This window comes from Eutrema salsugineum, unplaced genomic scaffold (assembly GCF_000478725.1).
Source record: "Eutrema salsugineum unplaced genomic scaffold, Eutsalg1_0 scaffold_20, whole genome shotgun sequence".
Taxonomy (NCBI): domain Eukaryota; kingdom Viridiplantae; phylum Streptophyta; class Magnoliopsida; order Brassicales; family Brassicaceae; genus Eutrema; species Eutrema salsugineum.
Genome location: NW_006256828.1, coordinates 1,388,798 through 1,408,799, shown reverse-complemented (window position 1 = coordinate 1,408,799; position 20,002 = coordinate 1,388,798). Strand labels below are relative to the sequence as shown.

At 33.0% G+C, this 20,002-nt stretch overlaps 3 protein-coding genes across 3 annotated transcripts; 2 read left to right on the top strand and 1 right to left on the bottom strand.

Moving 5' to 3' along the window:
- The first annotated feature begins 4,903 nt into the window (after positions 1 to 4,903).
- Positions 4,904 to 6,429, top strand: LOC18016035 (CBL-interacting serine/threonine-protein kinase 20). The gene has a single exon (XM_006398204.2). It carries the CDS (start codon positions 5,023 to 5,025, stop codon positions 6,295 to 6,297), a length of 1,275 nt encoding a protein of 424 aa, XP_006398267.1. The 5' UTR covers positions 4,904 to 5,022; the 3' UTR covers positions 6,298 to 6,429.
- A 200-nt stretch (positions 6,430 to 6,629) lies between these two features.
- Positions 6,630 to 8,533, bottom strand: LOC18016034 (CBL-interacting serine/threonine-protein kinase 19). Its single transcript, XM_006398203.2, has one exon. It carries the CDS (start codon positions 8,293 to 8,295, stop codon positions 6,850 to 6,852), a length of 1,446 nt encoding a protein of 481 aa, XP_006398266.1. The 5' UTR covers positions 8,296 to 8,533; the 3' UTR covers positions 6,630 to 6,849.
- Positions 8,534 to 13,697: 5,164 nt separating this feature from the next.
- Positions 13,698 to 17,214, top strand: LOC18016033 (calmodulin-binding receptor kinase CaMRLK). Its single transcript, XM_006398202.2, has 2 exons — positions 13,698 to 15,158; positions 16,442 to 17,214. Exons 1-2 carry the CDS (start codon positions 13,793 to 13,795, stop codon positions 17,053 to 17,055), a joined length of 1,980 nt encoding a protein of 659 aa, XP_006398265.1. The 5' UTR covers positions 13,698 to 13,792; the 3' UTR covers positions 17,056 to 17,214.
- The last annotated feature ends 2,788 nt before the right edge of the window (positions 17,215 to 20,002 follow it).

Here is a 20,002-nt window from a genome sequence, read left to right as displayed (position 1 = left end):
CTCTACAGAACATTCTATGCATGTATGTACAACCGTGGGTAATGGCACACACGGACGACAAATAGTTAAGAGAAATTGACATTGGTGTGTTTACGTGGCAGTAACATTTTGATCCAAGATTCCAATGGTTTATATATTCTATAATGAGATTTTTAAATTTATTTTGTATGTTAGGGAGTAGCCTAAAAAGAAAAATTGTTGGAGTATATATCTCAATGTGATATAAATAGAGAGAGTTCATCTTTCCGTCGCCCCACCATGTTAACCTTCATTGTCAGGTCATTGTAATACTTGGTACCCTTTAAATATTTTCCGTAAATCTTTCCCTAAATCTTGAAAGTACAGGATTTAAAATGAAATAAAGCCTTTCGATATTAGAAATTGGATTTTCGCTGAATGAATCCTGCTTTTAGCAACACCAAAACTTACATCATGTCTGTTTTAGACGTGGAGCTTTAGTCAAAACAAGAGTTTTTAGTTTTGAGAATTCATTTGAGAGATGCTAAATTCTATTGTCGGGATCTTAACAGGAGGTGTTTTAGCGATGTTCAGAAGAGAGCAAAGGATGCGCTTGAGAAGCTTGAGGGTTTGCAGCGTCAAGTCCTCTCCTTTCCCTCTCCGACCTTGTTTGATGCTGAGTTGGAGGCTCGCAACTCTTGGAATTTTTAGGCCACAACTGAAGAATCATTTTTGAAGCAGAAATCAGGGATCAGATGGCTGGATTTAAGGGATTCTAATACCCGGTTCTTTCATAAGTCAGTTAAAGCTCACTGTATTTCCAACTCCATTCATCATTCATCTGCGAACCGACAATGATTCTAAAATCACGGATATTGCTCAAATGAAAAGGCTTGTGGAGCAGTTCTAATTCAACCTGTTGGGCTGCTCTAACCCAGCAATCATATATGTCCATATTCTATCTCTCACATTCAGAGCTTGCATCCCTTTCGATGCAATGATGTTTTGGCTAGTCATCTCTCAGCATTACCTTCTGTCTAAGAGATTGAAGATGCAGTTTTTTCCCTGCCTAAGAACAAAGCGTCGGGACCAGATGGTTTTACTGCATAGTTTTTTACCTCCTCCTGTGATCTTGTGGGTATGGACTTGATTAAAGCTGTCCAGGAGTTTTTTTACATCATCTCGTCTTCTGAGGCAGGTCAATTGTACTGCTATAGCTCTAATTCTGAAACGGATTGGTGCTGAAAGATTAGAGGACTTCAGACCCGTCTTTTGTTGTTCAACCATGTAAATGGTAATAGCTCGCATCTTATCTAATCAGGTCGGTTTTATCAAAGGGAGATTGTTATGTGAGAATGTTCTATTAGCTTCTGAGCTTGTTGCTGATTTTCACAAGTCGGGTACCACTTCAAGAGGTTGTTTACAAGTTGATCTCACCAAGGCTTATGATAGTATTAAGTGGAAGTTTATCCTGAACATTCTCCATGCTTTTCAGCTTCCAGAGATTTTTGTTTCTTGGATTAAAGAATGTATTTCCACACCCTCATACTCGGTTCTCTTAAATAGTGAGTTGGTGGGATTCTTCAAAGGGAAAAAATGTTTGTAATATAATTTTTAATTTATCAAATTTTGTAATATAATTTATGTTTTTTTTTCATATATAATTTTCTAATAAGTGATAAATATTTTTCTGTTTATGTATATTTTGTTTCTATTAATTTATTATTTCTAGTATATATATGACTGCGAGTAGAGAAACATTATTCTATTTCGTCTGTTTATATTAATCTAATAAGTACAACGATTATAAAAACGTTATTATAACATGTCCATTTATATTAATCCGAAAAGAATTATAGTTATTAAAACATAATTATAACACGTCCATTTATATTATTTGTATATTTTACATATTTTTTAAATTTGAATATTAAAAGTTTTAGACTTATTTAATAATAATATATTATTTTTATCTTTATCATTAAAATATTACTTAAATTTGAATATAATTAAATCTTAATTGATATCAGATTTATTATTTTTGTAAAAATATAATAATAACTGATTTTATAATATTTGATAAATAATATAACTTAAATTTAAGGAAATCTATAACAAATCTAAATTCAAATTTAAATTTTTGAATTTATTTTAAGATATAAATTAAAAATATATTATTTATTAATATTGTATTAAATTGACTTGTTTGGTAACATAAATAGGAGTTATTCCAAAAACAGAATAGTAAAAAACTAATTAAAACCTGTTTGGACACAAAATACCCTTCGCTTTTAATAGTATAGATATCAATTAAAATAAAACAAAAACAAACCAAGATTTCTTTCCTTTTATTTAGTGACCAAATATAACCGAACTAGATTGAACCGAACTTAATTTAGTGCACTGAACCGAAAACAAAACTGATCAAAAAACTAAACCAAAAACTGTTACTTTCTTCAAAGGAAGATGTAATAATCAAAGACTGAATCACTAGCTTTTGTGCTCTACATTGCTATTTTCCCCGCAATGACGTTCGGGGTCTGTTTCAAGAACCACCCTGAACAAATATCCCATAAGATATATAAAAAGTGAAAGGTCCTCAGCCAACTTTGATGATAATGTTATTTTCCAACAGTGTGATCTCAGCTGCAGCTTAACGTTCACTGTGGAGCTTAAGTGACTCAATTATCATTTGCTCATCTGTGTCTTATCCTACGTAGCTCGTGTCAGGCTTGTACCCTTCTCAGCTGTCAATTCATTGATCTTTCTCACGATCTCATCTCATTTCGTGTGTGTCTGGTCATTCGATGAGAATACGTGAAATCTTGTGGTTCGCTTTTTTAACACGTCTAGAGCTTTCCCATTCCGCACCTGCTGCATCGATGTTGGACAAGCCACCATAACAGATTGCACCGAGCTGTTTCCAAGCCTCCAGCTCAAGCAATCCGTGAGATCCAAATGACACTTCGTAGGAGATTAGCTGCTCTCGACTCTTCGGCCGTTGCTATTTCCTCTTCGAGGATCTCCTACCTCTCCACTTGGTTCGGATTCATTCAGTTTTCGAATCACCCAACGCCTTGATACTTCTCTGCTCCTTTCTGTTTATTCAGCTGCATTTCTCCACTTCTACAAGGCTCGGCTCTGTTTTGCTCTCCAATCTCTTTCCCTAATGATTATTATCTTATGTATTTTTCTTTTGCTTATGATTTTTAGTATGTTTTTCATTGGGCGATGTAACTTTAAACGATGTCTCTTTTGAGAGTGATAGGGGGAAAAAAAAGGAAATAAAATCATATATTAAAAAAGAAAAGAATTTATTTCCATAAATAACCGATAAAATTTAACTTATTCATTTGAGTTTTCAAATCATTTATAGATCAACAAATCGTATTATATATTATCGACGATATTATAATTGAGTTATGTACATGGTTAGGAGTCGATTTAAGTAAATTCCAAATCCTAAATCAATAATCTTTGATCGAGTGGTTAAATGTGTAATACTATAATTCATAAGAGAAAATTAGATTCATCTTTTTATATGGATTTCCAATCATAATTGATCAATTAATATGGATGTCAGTCATGTCACGGCAAGAATATCCAACTCTTCAACATTATTTAGGGTTTTAGAGTAAAAAATCAAGTCCAAAATACTCCAATTATAAATAAAACTAAGCATGATTCATAAATCTTTTTGAACAAGGAGACAGTTGAGACATTGTGCCTTTCAAAACTATTGGGACCAAAGCGTCAACTATTCGAAGCAAGTGTGACCAGCTCGTGTTCCCATGCTCACTGCACCAGTCCACTAAACCTAGGGCCGGCCCTGAACTAAATCTGCTAAAGCAATAGTTTTAGACGCCAAATTTAGTATAAATATTAAGGGCAGCAAATTTTAATCAAATTCCTTCATAGTTATGTAAATATTTCTTTTTGTTGGTCCATCATTCTGTTGTCAAATAACCCAAGTTCGATGCTCCCTCATATATTTGTTATGTAAATATTTCTTTTTGCTTCAGGCGTCAGATACAGATACAATTGGGCCGGCCCTGACTAAACCATTCGAATATATCGAGTCTCATTTTCATCAATTTATTTATAATCCAAACATTCCACCATTTCTTTTTTAAAACCATTCCACCATTTCTTACGATATATTTTATGATATAAACTAAAATTAGGTTTATTAAATAATTTTTCTTCTTGAAACCTGTAATAAAACGATGAATAAAACCTGTAATAAAACCTGTAATCTATTAAGCTAATTACAATAGTCAATAAAACTGAACTCGATTGTATATTAATATTTTGCATCACCAAATAACCAAATCCTATAAAAAAAACGATGAATAAATGTTCTTTTTCCTAATTTCACCTAAACACATCATATATTGACACATAAATATTTTTTTTAAAATACAAATAAACGGGATTCATTTCAAACAAAGTTGAACCCAACGCCAATAGATCTTCAGAAGATGAACAAAATTCTGAAAAGCAAATGAAAACTTAAAATAGAAAAATATTTTATATAAAAATATTTAGCCAAATGAATGTTTAGTATCACATATTCTTTTTTTGAAAAAAATACAAAAATCAATATCCCATGGGCCATGGCCATGACAAATGGAATGCCCTATTTGTATTGCAACTTGAAGATTCCTCCGCCACTTATTTTTCAAATCAAGACATGTTATGTGAGCCACTCTTTCTATCATCTCAAGATTTATATGTAACCATTTAAGTCCATTTATCATTTTCACAAATCTAAAGCATACCCAAATCTATATATTTAGGAGAACCCACTCCAAGCGTCACCACAACCGCACAAATCTCGATATTTTTTTAGAATTACTATTTTTATATATGCTGAACTTGAGAGAAACAATTGAAATTTATTTTATTTTTCACTCAGGAACATTTCCAGAATCTGAGCGCCCTCTCTCTCTCTTCTAAGCCATGGAAAAAACAATCGAAAACGAAGTTATTCATTAAGCTTCCTCTGTTTTTTCATCAAGTTAAATTGTTCTCCCAAGAAACCCGTTAAAACGACTCGAATCAATGGATAAAAACGGCATCGTGTTGATGCAAAGGTACGAATTAGGACGTCTTCTAGGTCAAGGTACATTCGCTAAAGTGTACCACGCACGTAACCTAAAATCTGGAGAAAGCGTAGCGATCAAGGTAATCGACAAGCAGAAAGTCACGAAAGGCGGATTAATCGATCAAATCAAACGAGAAATCTCAGTGATGCGTCTTGTTCGTCACCCAAACGTCGTCTTCCTCCACGAAGTCATGGCGAGCAAAACAAAGATATATTTCGTGATGGTGTATGTAAAAGGCGGTGAGCTTTTCGACAAAGTCTCTAAAGGAAAACTTAAAGAAGATATTGCTCGAAAATATTTTCAACAATTGATTGGAGCAATCGATTATTGCCATAGCCGCGGAGTTTACCACCGCGATCTCAAACCGGAGAATCTGCTTCTAGACGAAAACGGCGATTTGAAAATATCTGATTTTGGGCTCAGCGCGTTGAGAGAGTCGACGAAACAAGATGGCTTGCTTCACACGACATGTGGAACACCTGCTTACGTGGCGCCTGAAGTGATATGCAAGAAAGGTTATGATGGAGCTCAAGCTGATGTTTGGTCTTGTGGAGTTGTGTTGTACGTGCTGTTGGCTGGATTTCTTCCGTTTCACGAGCAGAATCTTGTGGAAATGTATCGAAAGATCACGAAAGGCGAATTCAGATGTCCGAATTGGTTTCCTCCTGAGGTCAAGAAGCTGTTATCTCGGATTCTTGATCCTAACCCTAATTCAAGAATCAAGATTGACAAAATCATGGAGAATTCTTGGTTTCAAAAGGGTTTCAAAAAGATCGAAACTCCTAAATCTCCTGATAGTCATCAGATCGAATCGCTAATCAGCGATGTGCACGCAGCCTTTGCTGTGAAACCGATGTGTTACAATGCATTTGATCTAATCTCCTCGCTGTCTCAAGGGTTTGATCTCTCGGGATTGTTTGAGAAAGAAGAGAGGTCAGAATCGATGTTTACATCGAAGAAGGAAGCGAAAGAGATAGTGTCGAAATTCGAAGAGATAGCTATGAGTAGTGAGAGATTCGATTTGAAGAAGAGCAATGTAGGAGTGAAGATGGAAGATAGAAGAGAAGGAAGAAAAGGTCAACTTGCCATTGATGTTGAGATATTTGAAGTGACAAAGAGTTTTCATATGGTTGAGTTTAAGAAAAGTGGAGGTGATACAATGGAGTATAAACAGTTTTGCGATCTTGAGCTTAAGCCATCTTTGAAAGATATTGTTTGGAAGTGGCAATGAAACAACAACAACAACAATGAGAAACACTGTGTAATGTGATCAAATCTGTTTTTTCCTAATCATTTTTTTCCCTTTAATATAATTTCCTTTGTTTAATCTCTGTGTAAAATCTGAGATTTATGATATTGGATTGGCTGCAATATATCATCACATATCTAGATTTTTTTTTTGGTTCAATACTTACAAAAATACGAACCTGGTTATTGGGACTGCGTCAAAAGACATGTTGAGTAAAATGCATTTACACATTTGATCTCTACTTCGAAATTGCATCACTAATACCGATTCTAACCTCCCACACCAAAATATAAAAGATCAAACGCGAAAATAACAAACTTGTTTATTTCAATCTGTGTTTTTCCCTTTCTATACATCAGAGATTCATATCTCACCAGTCCTCTTTTAGCTCTAAAGCCTAATTTACACCATGCAAAGAACAAGAACATCACAATTGGTTAAAAACTCATGATTCACAGATCTAAAAAAAAGTCACCAAAACCTAAACCAATAAAGCAGCTTCACAAATCCAAGAAAACCATTTCTTTCATCTTCCTAATCAGTATCAGAAAGCAGATAAGTAGGCAAAGAACGAGACGACGCACAAACTGATTCTCCATTATCAGCACTCAAGCTCAGCAATCTCGGTTTCAGTTCCTTATTACAAAACTCATCATACTCCATTTTATCACCTCCTTTCTTCTTCACTTCAACAACAACCAAAGCTGGAGTCAACTCAAATATCTCAGCAGCAATTCTCAATGGACCTTTCACACTTCCTTCTCTCGAACCTTCAAGACTCACTTTACAATCCTTCTTCCGCACGGTAAAGCTCACAACTTTCGCAATCTCCTCAAGTTTCGATATGATCTTGTTAACCGGAGCTCCAGAGACAAACCTAGAGCCTTCACCATCATCATCATCAAACAAACCGGATAAATCAAAACCGGGAGAGAACGAAATGAGATCAAACGCATTCAAACTCGCCGGTCTAGGCATCGTCATTGCTCTCCTCCTACCATCAAAAGACTCGAATTCCGGTTCAGAAAACGTAGAAGACCCTTCAGAAACCGATTCGACGGATTCGATTTCATCATCGACGTCACAGAGCTTATGATCATCTTCAACATAGAACTTGATGCTCTTAAACCCTTTTTTGAACCAACCAGTCTCCATAATCTCCGGCATTGTGAACCGTCTCTCCGGTTTAGTCTCCAGCATTCGAATCAATAACCGGTTAATCTCAACCGGAAACCATCTCGGACACCTGAAATCTCCTCTGTAAATCTTCTTATACATGGCCATAACATTCCGATCATGGAAAGGAAGAAACCCAGCCATTAACACGAAGAGGATCACTCCACAAGACCAGATATCGACTTTAGCTCCGTCGTAGCCTTTCCGAGCAAGAACCTCCGGTGCCACGTAAGCAGGCGTGCCACAGAAAGTGTGGAAAAGCCCGTCTTGTCGTATCTGATCGGAGACGGCGCTTAAACCGAAATCGGAGACTTTTAGGTTTCCGTTTTCGTCTAAAAGAAGATTCTCCGGCTTCAGATCTCGGTGGTAAACGCCGCGGAAATGGCAGAACGAGACGGCGGATATCAATTGCTGGAAATATTTCCGGGCGATTTCTTCTTTTAATCTCCCTTTCGCGACTTTGTTGAATAGCTCTCCTCCTTTCACGTATTCCATCACGAAGTAGATCTTCGATTTCGTCGCCATGACTTCGAAGAGCTGCACGATGTTCGGGTGGCGAACGCGGCGGAGGATTGAGATCTCGCGTTTGATGTGCGCGATTAAACCGCTTTTGAGGACTTTCTCTTTGTCGATCACTTTGATCGCGACGCTTTCTCCTGACGTCGCGTTTCGCGCGAGGTAGACCTTGGCGAAGGTTCCATGGCCGAGAAGCCGACCCATTTCGTATTTCCCGAGGATTAGAGCTTGTGTGTTGCTCTTATCCTTCTTCTTCATCGATTTCACTTTTCTCAGCAAATCCGCCATTGAAAAGGAGAGGTTTTTTTATCTTTCCCCCTCGTGAAATGGTGACGAAATTTCGAATTTTGAGTTCAGGGTCGTCTTCGTTGGAGTTCGAATTTCGAAAAATTCACATGGATTTTGGTGATTATCGAGAGGTTGTAGACGAAGACGACGATCTTCTCTCTCTCTCTCTTCTCTTCTTCTTCTCCTTCTCTCTGTCTCTGTTCTGTTTTTAGGGTTTTTTCCAGAAATAGGATTCTACTTTTTGTATATTTGGAATTTGTTTCCCGAATTGCTATACAAATTAATTTCACTTCTCAGGGTCATTACACCGACACATATATAGCCAGTATCTCAATTAGTTTTATATTTTTTAAAAATTGCCATATACGGATATACCATACTAATCCGTTCGTTGACTATCGAAAAATAAATGCAGTTTTTATGTATCATATTTACATTTCCTAACATACAAGTTATCGTAGATCGTCAATTTTGTTTATAAAAATTTGATTGACAACACATTTTAATATCTGTAAAAATATCGAAACATAAGAATTATTTCAACAAAATATGTCAATGATATCTTAATAGAGAAATGATAATGAAGGTTTCTCTAAAAATGAGAAGTGATAAATCCGGAAATATCTAGAAAATCAATTAAATGGGGAATACATACGTTAAAATTAGATGCATTGCAACTATACAACTGACCATTTCCCAAAAGAATTTTAAAAAGGAGTAAAAAACGAAAATGTTCATCACAACTCGGTTTGTAACAATAACAAAATGGCGTTATAGAATATTCAATTATAAAAACAATATTTTTTTGTAGAAAATTAGACATCGTATATGTCATTATCATTGTAATGGTCTCAAGTTTCTCTCTACTACGTGTTAGTTTTGCTTACATACTTTATCAAAACAAATCAACAGCTGTAGAATAAATTTAGCCAGTACTCATTAGATGCCAGATAAATAGATAATGTATGGTGTTCTGACAAAAAAAATGTCTTTAAATGTATTGTGTAAAACTGACGATAATTTTCTATTAATAAATCACTAAGTTAATTTTAAGATAATCATGAAGTTATAAGGATATACGGATATACACCATACGACAAGAAATGGATAATACTTAGTCCTATATTTTATTCTACATGACTAATCCAAATTCCAAAATTTAAGTCGTTTAAAAAAAATTCAGAAAACCCAACATTGTTTTATATTAACTGTATTTTTTGTCATTGAAGAAAAACCACAATGTAAGTCAAGTGTATGAGATTTTTAAGGAAAGTCGGTGAGGTTGTAAGTCAACGTAATATAATAGTCGGTCAAGATTTAAATATAAGCAAAGTGGACAAATTAATGTTTTTGATAGATTACCCAACCCAACTAATAAGATTTATTAGCATTATCGATAGTGCTAAACATATATAAATCAAAGGTTCATTTGGACCGTACACTTATGATAATAACGTGTACGTATCAGGCCATATTGGTGGTTGGTGAATTAGAGAACCTCATCAATGATATTCACATGAATTTTTTTGAATAGGTGTCTCAAATATTAAAGAAATTCATCCGAAATTTTTTTCATTCGAATTTTGTTTTACAGGTTTAATTCACGTGGATTATAGCAATTACTCACAATTTTTTTTTCCTACACAGCTTTCTGCATGTAAAGTTGTAACTTTTCTCTATTGAGATTTTAAGAAATTTTTGTAATAAAATGAATAAATCATTTAAACTTTTCATTTTCGAGATTAGAGCATTGACCTAAAAATCCGCTCAAATCATTAACCACTCAATTGGGCTGGTCATTTTCTTGTTAGTAGTTCCAAAAGTCCAAAATGAATGAATCGGGCCTATAAAGTGTTCTGATCTAAAACATTTTGTCTACTACAAGCCTCTATTACAATCCTGTGTATTTTTTTTTAATGAAGTATTTTCCTGAAAAATATTGATAAACCGATCCGATGGAGCATAAACGATGGTCTGTACGGCTCTACCCTCTATATATTCTTCACCTACATTCAGGTTCAACTCTTGGTTCTCCCAAGTAGAGAGACGAAAAGCCAATGAGCCACTAAAAAAAATTTATATGGACAAAAACTTAATTTGATATCAGAAACTTCTTTGTAAGTTTAGTACAAAATAATTGCATTATTTTTTACCTTATTGAGGATTGTGAATCGAGATAGTATAGAGATTGCATAAATTTAAATCTAAACTTTAATCGTCTACAATTCATTCACATTACTATTGGTTTTTATTATGTAATAAACTCTAGTCAAAGCTCCAGTCAATTTAGTTGTAGTATTACCTAAGAATAATCCAGTTCCATTAAAAATAGAACAAGGTCGCATAACACATATAAGCACATGGACCTACCATGTTGGTGTTGGAGGGTGAGAGTAGTTAAATTAAGGGATAAATTATTAAAGAAAGAATGTGGATTAACTTTTAGGTTGGGTTGCTCAAGGAGAATGTGAATAAGTTAGATACTTTGTGGAATATTAGTTGTCATTCTATGGATCTTTTTGTCTTGGGATTTAGTTGATTTGTTTGGAATTTCTAGATATCATTCTCTTTTAATATCTATTCACTAATTTAGTTGTTGATTCAAGGTTATTTTAATATAAATCATATCATATCCTGCCAGATTATTTAATACTTTTTCGGTAATGAAATGTTCTTAGACGTATATATTATACTGTGATGCTCGACTTATTATGAAGAAGAGACATTTTCGGCAAATGCAATACTTTACTAATCGAAAACAAAATACTTTCACAATACAATAATACTATTAAAATAAACATTGGGGTTAATTAACTACAACAAAAAATATGAACTTCTTCATTGTATAGTTGATAACACCAGGATAATTACAATGAATAGGAAGGAAAAAACACACCCAGGTATTACAATGGAGTATGGTTCTTTAGACAGCATGCAAATTTGTTATATAATCTGAAAAATCCTAAAAGTCTTTGATTAATTGTATCAAGAAGTTGTAGCTTTGAAAAATCCTAAAATATTATAAACGGTTTAATCAATAAGTAGTAATTTAATGATGGAGTGAATACTTTTTTGTAGGCGTAGCATAGTGTAGTAATTCTTCCATACACAGATTTTTATTGTCTTTTTCAATAGTTATAAATGTTAAATGACAGAAAAAAAACCCGAAAATTGTTATAAGTGTTTGCATAGATTCTTAGTTGTGGGGAAAATAACTAAACACTAAATAAAAAGTAAAATATTAATAGAAATGTTATCACATAATCCTTGGCAACTGGGAAACGATAGTATAATATACACGAACTTACTCCACTATCACATTTAACTATATATAGTCTTTGCTCCGGCGGACATTTTTCCTTAAAGTCATAAAGAGAATCTGTTAAATCTTGAGATTTTGAAAATAGTAACACTAATATTATATTCACATAATTCAATGCAACTTTAATTTGGGTGGTTTCTCATATGGGAATGTTTTGGACAGCGACATATACTACACAATTATCAATATAATCAAAACTTTATGTAGTTAATTTAGTGAAACAGTTAGCCCTAAGTTAAATATATATAGATTTTGATGCTTCAATAACCGAAAAACTAGGTGAAAGTGAAACACACTTGTTATTCAAAAAGGTACACAGTTACTTGGTTTTATTTTTGACGTCAACTTACACCATTACATTATTTACTTTCAACCAAACCTATCAACAAATAACCGATAGTAATAAATATAAGGCATTTATTACAAGCCGATCAGAAGATACACAAGTACTAGTAAATTCTCGAAACACGTTTTTTAGTAGTAATTAAAAGAATTGTAAAATTACACCTAGGATACAACATAATGAATTTGTTAAAGTTAGGGTCCCCGTTTCTATTTCTCAGCATCTGCATCAACTACCACACAAAATCATGGCACCAACCATACCCCTTTGCTTACCTCACTTGAGTTTTAAACTCATAAAACAACATCAGCATAATGTTTTAGACTTTTTTTTTATTGTATAATGTTACAAGTTACAGCTTACATGTACGCGATTTTCACATATACTAATTAAAACATAGATTGTTTATGGGTATTGTGAATATTGCCTTTTATTTTACATGGAATCAGACTAAGAATATGGATTTAGCTACGAAAATACAGATATCAGTTGTTGATATACTTTTCTTGTGCTATAAACTTATTAACAGTAAACTATAGAAGATGTAATTTTTTATCTCAACTGTTTGATATGTTATATATTTCGTGTTTTTTTCTTCGACGTGATTGAATTCTTAACACGCTTCTTTTATAAAATGACAAACCAGTAGTCTATTTCAAATCGAATTACACGGTAGAATCAGGAAACTATTCAATTCCAATCAACATAAACTCTAATAAAACGTCAAGGCACACCAAGTCATTTTCGAAGTTCAAACTAATTCAATTAGTAGTGACTTTATAAGATTATATTTTTGAAGTATACAAATGTGTCCGTGATTGAAAAGAAGAAGAGAGAGAGAAAACAAAAGAAAACAAAAGGAATTCCATTATTTCTCTTTTGATTTATCGGATACCAATCATGTACTTATCATCATTATCTTTACGAGGTACTTTTTTTTTTGCCTCTCTGATCTTTTTAAAAAGTGAAAGTAAAAACTAAAGAATCCTAATGACCGATTAACAGTATTTTAGAGAATTGCCCTATTCTAAATCACTAAAATTAATTGATTCACTAATTTTGTTCTATATAATTTGAAGTTATACATATATATATTGTTGATTAAAATAGTTTCAATTTACCACAAGGTAAAATGATTGATTCAAATAATTAAAAAAATATTTCATATATAAACATTAGTCGTTCGCTTTTACGAAAGAAAAAGCTAGACAAAAGAACATTATAAAGATAATGATGGTAACCAAACACATAATTACGGAATCCTGAAATTGAAAAGAAAAATAATTTGATTAGATCTTCCTTTTACCTAGAGAGATAAAAAGAATTTTAAAAATCTAATTTACTTAATTCAAATACTTTACCTAAGTTGCATATTATAGTGATCATAATACCAGAAAACCGAATTACATTATTTTATATTTACAAAATTAGCCTCAGTTCCTTAAAAACATGTCACTGATAAATTATAAAAAAAAAAAGACTACAACATTAATCAAATCCGAAAAATTATAATTGAGCTAGTTTATAAATAAAAAATAAAAAATTGACTTTCATTTTTTCCGTCATAGTCCACGTCATCGTTGGCTTTTTATCAACCGTATGTATCTTCCTCTCTCTCTCTCTTCTGATAAACCTCACCAGCTCCTTTCAGTATACAAGAACTAGTAACTTTCTCTCTCTCTCTCTCTCTCTCTCTCTCTCTCTCTCTCTCTCTCTCTCTCTCTCTCTCTCTATCTCTCTCTCTCTCTCTCTCTCTCTCTCTCTCTCTCTCCACCATTTTTATCTTCTATGGAAGAACAATCAACAACAGCAAAATAGAAATCTGAAAAAGTATGTTTCTTAAGTTGCTTCTTCTGTTATCTTTGGTCTCTTTCTCACACTCTTCCACAGTTTCTTGTCCTAACGGCACAGACTACCGTCAATTAACCAGAGTTTTCCGTTACATCTCCGGTTTCAACTCCTCCTTGTTCTCTAACTGCTCCGACGTCGTCACTCACATCGTTCTTCCGTCAAGAAACTTAAACGGCACCGTGTCGTGGAATCCGTTACGGAATCTCACGCGCTTACGTGTCCTCGATCTCTCCAACAATTCTCTCGACGGTTCAATCCCATCTTGGCTCTGGTCTAAACCCGGTCTTGTCTCCGTTAATCTCTCCCGGAACCGGTTCGGTGGTTCTATACGAGTTATCCCGATTAATGGCTCGGTTTTGCCATCCGTTAAGGAGCTTAATCTCTCGTTTAATCGGTTCACCAACGCGGTGAACTTAACCGGGTTCGTTAACCTCACAGCTCTCGATCTATCTCATAACAATCTCGGTGTTTTGCCTCTTGGATTAGGCTCTCTCTCCGGTTTACAACACCTCGATATCTCGAGATGTAAAATCAATGGCAGCGTTAAACCGATTTGCGGTTTAAAGTCGTTGAGCTACTTGGATTTATCGGAAAACTCGATGAACGGTTCGTTCCCGGTTGATTTTCCGAATCTCAACCATCTCCGGTTCTTGAATATATCTGCAAACCGGTTTTCCGGTTCGGTCGGATTTGACAAATACCGAAAATTTGGCAAATCGGCGTTTTCTCACGGCGGCCATTTCGTATTCAACGACTCGAAAATCCCTACCCGCCACCATTTCCACACTCTCCTTCACCGGAATCCGCCGCCACGTCATCAAATCGTGAAATCGCATCGTTTTAAGCACACTCCATTGGTGATTGGCTTGTCGTCTTCGTTAGGAGCTTTGATTATTCTAATCTTCGCCGTCGTCGTAATTTTAATCCGTCGTAGATTAAAATCGGCGAGGATGAAATCGAGATGGGCGATTTCGAGTCCTGCGCCGTTGGATTTCAAGATGGAGAAATCTGGGCCGTTCGCTTTCGAGACGGAGTCGGGTTCGTCGTGGGTGGCGGATATAAAAGAGCCAACGGCGGCTCCGGTTGTGATGGCATCTAAGCCGTTGATGAATCTAACGTTTAAGGATCTGATTGTTGCCACGTCACATTTCGGGACGGAGTCCGTTATATCTGACGGCACGTGTGGTCCACTTTACCGTGCCGTTCTTCCCGGGGACCTCCACGTGGCAATCAAAGTGCTAGAGAGGATCAGAGACGTTGATCAAAACGACGCCGTTGCGGCGTTTGATGCTCTAACTCGGCTTAAACATCCAAACCTTTTGACTCTCTCCGGTTACTGCATCGCAGGTACTAATTAATTCTTCCCCCTTTTATAGTTTCTTTTTAATTATTACCTAAAGTTTTGAAAACGATTTGAACCCCTCAAAATGAGAAAGAAGGGAAAAACTTCTTAATCTACTAATTGTTTATGCTTGCTTCGACCAAGTAACAAATTTAGTAAATAAATTTACTATATTGTATACATGATACATAACTTTGGATAGTGTGTATGTAACAAAGTATTTTCCTTTTTGACCAAGTTACTAAACAAAGTATTAACGCTAAAAAACCTGACAACAATTTTTTGCCTACTAAAATTTTTGGTTGAACATATATTTCACGCACAAAATTAGTAACATCGCTGACTTCTGTTTTCCGAAAACAACATATAAACAATTAATCATCTAAGTTAATTGATGGAGTAAGCTAAATTTAGAATCAAAATATTAAGAGTCAAAATCAACACTAGGGTTTGACTAATTATTCTACAATATTTTTCTGTTGCTGGGGGTTGAAATTTAAAACAAACAAAACATCGAGGCGTAGACGTCATTTAATGAATTTTTGTCTCTACTTTCACGGGTTTTTGGAAAAAAACATTAATGAGGAGGCATTAAATGCTGAACGGTGTCGTATTCTTTAGGAGTATGCACTGTACAAACGAAGAAAAGTCAGTCGTGTGATGATACGTCACGTAAAAAAAATCTAATATTTTTGTGCCATGATTACAGATTTTATGAATTTTCGTGACCTTAACGTAAAAATGTATAATTATGCCAAAAAGTTTCTCAGAGAAATAAAGTGTGTGTGATAGATTTCTTATGACAGTTTTAGGGTTTTATCATTTGATGTTTATATGAGTGGACTGCGACGACTTTTTAAAAATTTGCAGACAAGTCACATCCTTTGCTTTGGGACAAGTAGAGATTATAGCTTGTCCGAAGTGTTTATATTTATTTCTGTTGTTATTTACCATTTTCACTATAGATGTTTTGCAATCTAAGATTACTTTTAATCATTTATTAGTTATGTTGTTGGGATCAAATTAATATTTTATTAGTTAAAGTGTTAAATTTAGGTTTAAAATCATTTCACATTTTTTGACGCTTCTTTTTTTTATCACATCTACTATCAGCTGAGTGTTGTCCCTTTTTAAAAAAAAAATTGGTAAAAAAAATCGACTTTTTCTATACAAATTTCCTATAAATTACATAGAGTTACGGCTTAGTTTTCAACAGAATAACAAAATAATACTGTTGAGTCAAAAAAAAAAAATAGAATAACAGAATTATGTGATTTGTTGTTTGTAGGAAAAGAGAAGCTTATATTATATGAATATATGGCAAACGGAGATCTTCACCGATGGCTTCACGAGCTCCCGGCGGGAGAAACCAACGTGGAAGATTGGAGCGCCGATACATGGGAGAGTCACGTCGGAGATTCATCACCGGAAAAAACAAACTGGATAATACGTCACCGTATCGCGATTGGAGTAGCACGTGGTTTAGCCTATCTACATCATGTTGGAACCACTCATGGTCACTTAGTCGCTACCAACATCCTCTTAACCGAAACCCTAGAGCCGAGAATCTCCGATTTCGGTATAAACAATATCTCGACAACCGGGGACGATACTAATAACCACAATGTAGAATTCGATGTGTATTGTTTTGGGGTGATTTTGTTTGAGCTATTAACCGGGAAGCAAGGGAAAGAGGAGAATGTGAAATCGGTTCGACGTTTGGTTAAGGAGAGGAGAGGAGAGGAAGCTCTTGATTCGAGATTGCGGTTTGGAGAATCGGTTAATGAGATGGTCGAGAGTCTTAGGGTTGGATATTTTTGTACGGCCGAGACGCCGGGAAAACGACCAACAATGCAACAAGTGTTGGGTCTTCTTAAAGACATTCGTACGGTTTCGCGTTGAGTTTAGGAAAAACAAAGGTGTGTATTATTAGATTCGGCTGTTGTTATGGACTTGTGACGTGTGAGATAAATGCTTTTTTTTTTTCTCTCAAGGTACTATGTATTTTTGTTTGAAATTATAGGAAAAACAACATTAAAAACGACATTTTCTGTTAGTTAATGTGAGTGTTATGTATAAAAAGATTATTAAACAGTTTTCATATACAAACTTACACAAAGAGTTTTAAAATGTTTTCGTTAGAGCTAAAGTTATACAAATTGTAGAGACAAAAGTACTGTTTTTAGTCATGAAACATAAAATTTTGATATTAATATTTAAAATATGGTCCTAATTACCAAATGCAATTAATCTTTGTATTTTAGCCAAAATCATTGATTTTTTTTTTCTTACGAATTATCTTCTAAGACTTCTCGTATTTGGTTGAAAAATTAGGAATATATTAGTGTAAGGTTTTTCTTTTGTGTACAAAATTATAACCATAGTTCTCTATCGAGATATATATTGAAAATTATCTACCAAATCCATGGAAAAATCGTAAGAAATTAATCCAAATATCTTAATTTGTATTCATCAATAACTAAATTTCACAAAAACATATAAATGGAGATTCACGTTTGTCCAAACATTCTACTCATTCATATTTTGCGGTCTTGAGCCGTACTATCCACGTGATAGAATAATAATGTTAGATGAGGGAGACAAAACAAAGTGGGTGAGGTGCGAATGTATTCGCAAGATAATGCTAATGAGAAGCTGTTGAGCTTATTTGTTTTTTTGTTTGTTTTTTCTATTTCCAACGATGTATACCGTAATTTTTAAGTCCAAAGATTAAAGCCCGATAAATTAAAACTTGCTTGACTATATGAAATTTATATGACTCTAGGCGAAAGACTCTTGGCTGCCTTCATTTTGTTTTATATGTTCCATAATTTTCCTTGTTTTGTTATGAATTCCACTTTATTCCGCTTTCAAACTTTTTTATTTTGGTATATATTAATCATTTTTGTTTTTATCAAATTCGATGTGGATGGTTTTCTCATCATTCACCAAAAGAGAGACACCAAAGTACTTAAGCCTCAGCACTTTCGTCACGTCTATTTCTTCACATCCTTTCATTCTCTTCTTGAATTTCCTTTTCACCATTTTTTTGTAAGAACAGAGATATAGAAACAGAGAAATAGTTTGCTGAATTGTATTTTTATTTCACATAACGATTCAATACATCAGCTGGTCCTTATAAGGACTTTCAAAAACAAACTTCCGAAACTTAAGCTACTAAAGTTATGCTACGACTACTTCAGAGTTGTTCCTACAAACCAGGACAACTCTTGACTTATTCATTTGAGCTAAGCTAATTCAAACATAACGGCTAACTTGATGCTTCATTTTTTGAGTTGGTTAAAATTTTCACTTTTTATTTTTGCTTTTTGATACTCCATTTATAGATAAAACATTTTATTTGATTCTCCTCACTTTTGTCTGATTTTACCTTAACATTCCAAACACGTTAATATCTGTTGTAATTTACATCAGGCATTTGGAATGATTGTCAACTTGCACACTATATATTTCTATATTCTACTGTATATAAATATTATCTTATATATAAAAGATGATTAACTTTCTCCATATGAGTGACATCTCAGCATTTTAAAGTTAATATAGAGATGACATGTGTCAATTTTTAATTTAAAGTTACAATTTTTTAAAAAAATTAATTAATAAATTTTAATATTAAGTTTTAACCACTCAAAGAAAACAAAAAGTTTGTTTTTTATTAATTGATTCTTAATTAACATTTATGTCAATATTAAACAAGAATTTATGTTATAATTAATTAAAAATATTGATAATTTTTTGTATAAAACTTTTGATTTGTTAATAATATGTCAATTTTTAATTTAAAGTTACAATTTTTTTAAAAAATTAATTAATAAATTTTAATATTAAGTTTTAACCACTCAAAGAAAACGAAAAGTTTTTTTTTTATTAATTGATTCTTAATTAACATTTATGTCAATATTAAATAAGAATTTATGTTATAATTAATTAAAAATATTGATGATTTTTTTGTATAAAACTTTTGTTTTGTTAATAATATGAAAAGTTTTTTTATTAATAAATTCTCAAATAACATTTATGTAAATATTAAACAAGAATTTATGTTATAATTAATTAAAAATATTGATGGTTTTTTGGTATAAAACTTTTAATTATTAATAATATTATATTTAAAATTGATTGATTTATAATAATATAGCAATTGATGATTATATTTTTTTTAGAAAAATATAAAATATATAAATTGGAAATAGTTGAAAAAAAAACCCGCACGTTATGTGATGTTCAAATGATTGCAGATTTTACAAGAAAAATATATCTTCAAAGCATTTGATAATATGTTTTCCCCTTTGTGTTTTTTTGGGCAACATCATTTAAAAAAACAATTTTTACTATTTCTATTTAGGGCGATTTCTATCACACATTACATGTTATCAAATTTCTAAACATCATACAGTAAAAACTCTATAAATTAATAATGTTGGGACTTTGATATTTATTAATTTATAGAGTTATTAGTTTATAGATTTAAAAGAAAAAAATATTTTCTATTTTTTATCAATTTTGAAAGAGATTTTTGTAAAAAATTATAATTTTTAAATAATTATTTCTAATATTAAAGATGATTTCTAAGAAAATTTTAAGTTAAAATAAATAAAAACATCACTAAACTTATATTTTAATAAATTATTTTATTTATATGTTTATATCAAAATTTATTTATAGTAATTAATTTATGATATTAATGGGACCATATATTTACATAGAAATTTTGCTAAAATTATTATCTTATTATCTTATCGAATCGAGTTATATTTTGAACTGGTCCAACTCGGAACCATGAAAAATTATTAATTTATTGCATTTATTAATTTATCGAGTATTA

Bases quoted from the DNA above. Each gene is read 5' to 3' on its own strand.
- LOC18016035 (XM_006398204.2), top strand. From the start codon at position 5,023: ATGGATAAAAACGGCATCGTGTTGATGCAAAGGTACGAATTAGGACGT.
- LOC18016034 (XM_006398203.2), bottom strand. From the start codon at position 8,295: ATGGCGGATTTGCTGAGAAAAGTGAAATCGATGAAGAAGAAGGATAAG.
- LOC18016033 (XM_006398202.2), top strand. From the start codon at position 13,793: ATGTTTCTTAAGTTGCTTCTTCTGTTATCTTTGGTCTCTTTCTCACAC. The intron at 15,159-16,441 runs GTACTAATTAAT...TGTTGTTTGTAG, and splicing joins CTCCGGTTACTGCATCGCAG to GAAAAGAGAAGCTTATATTA.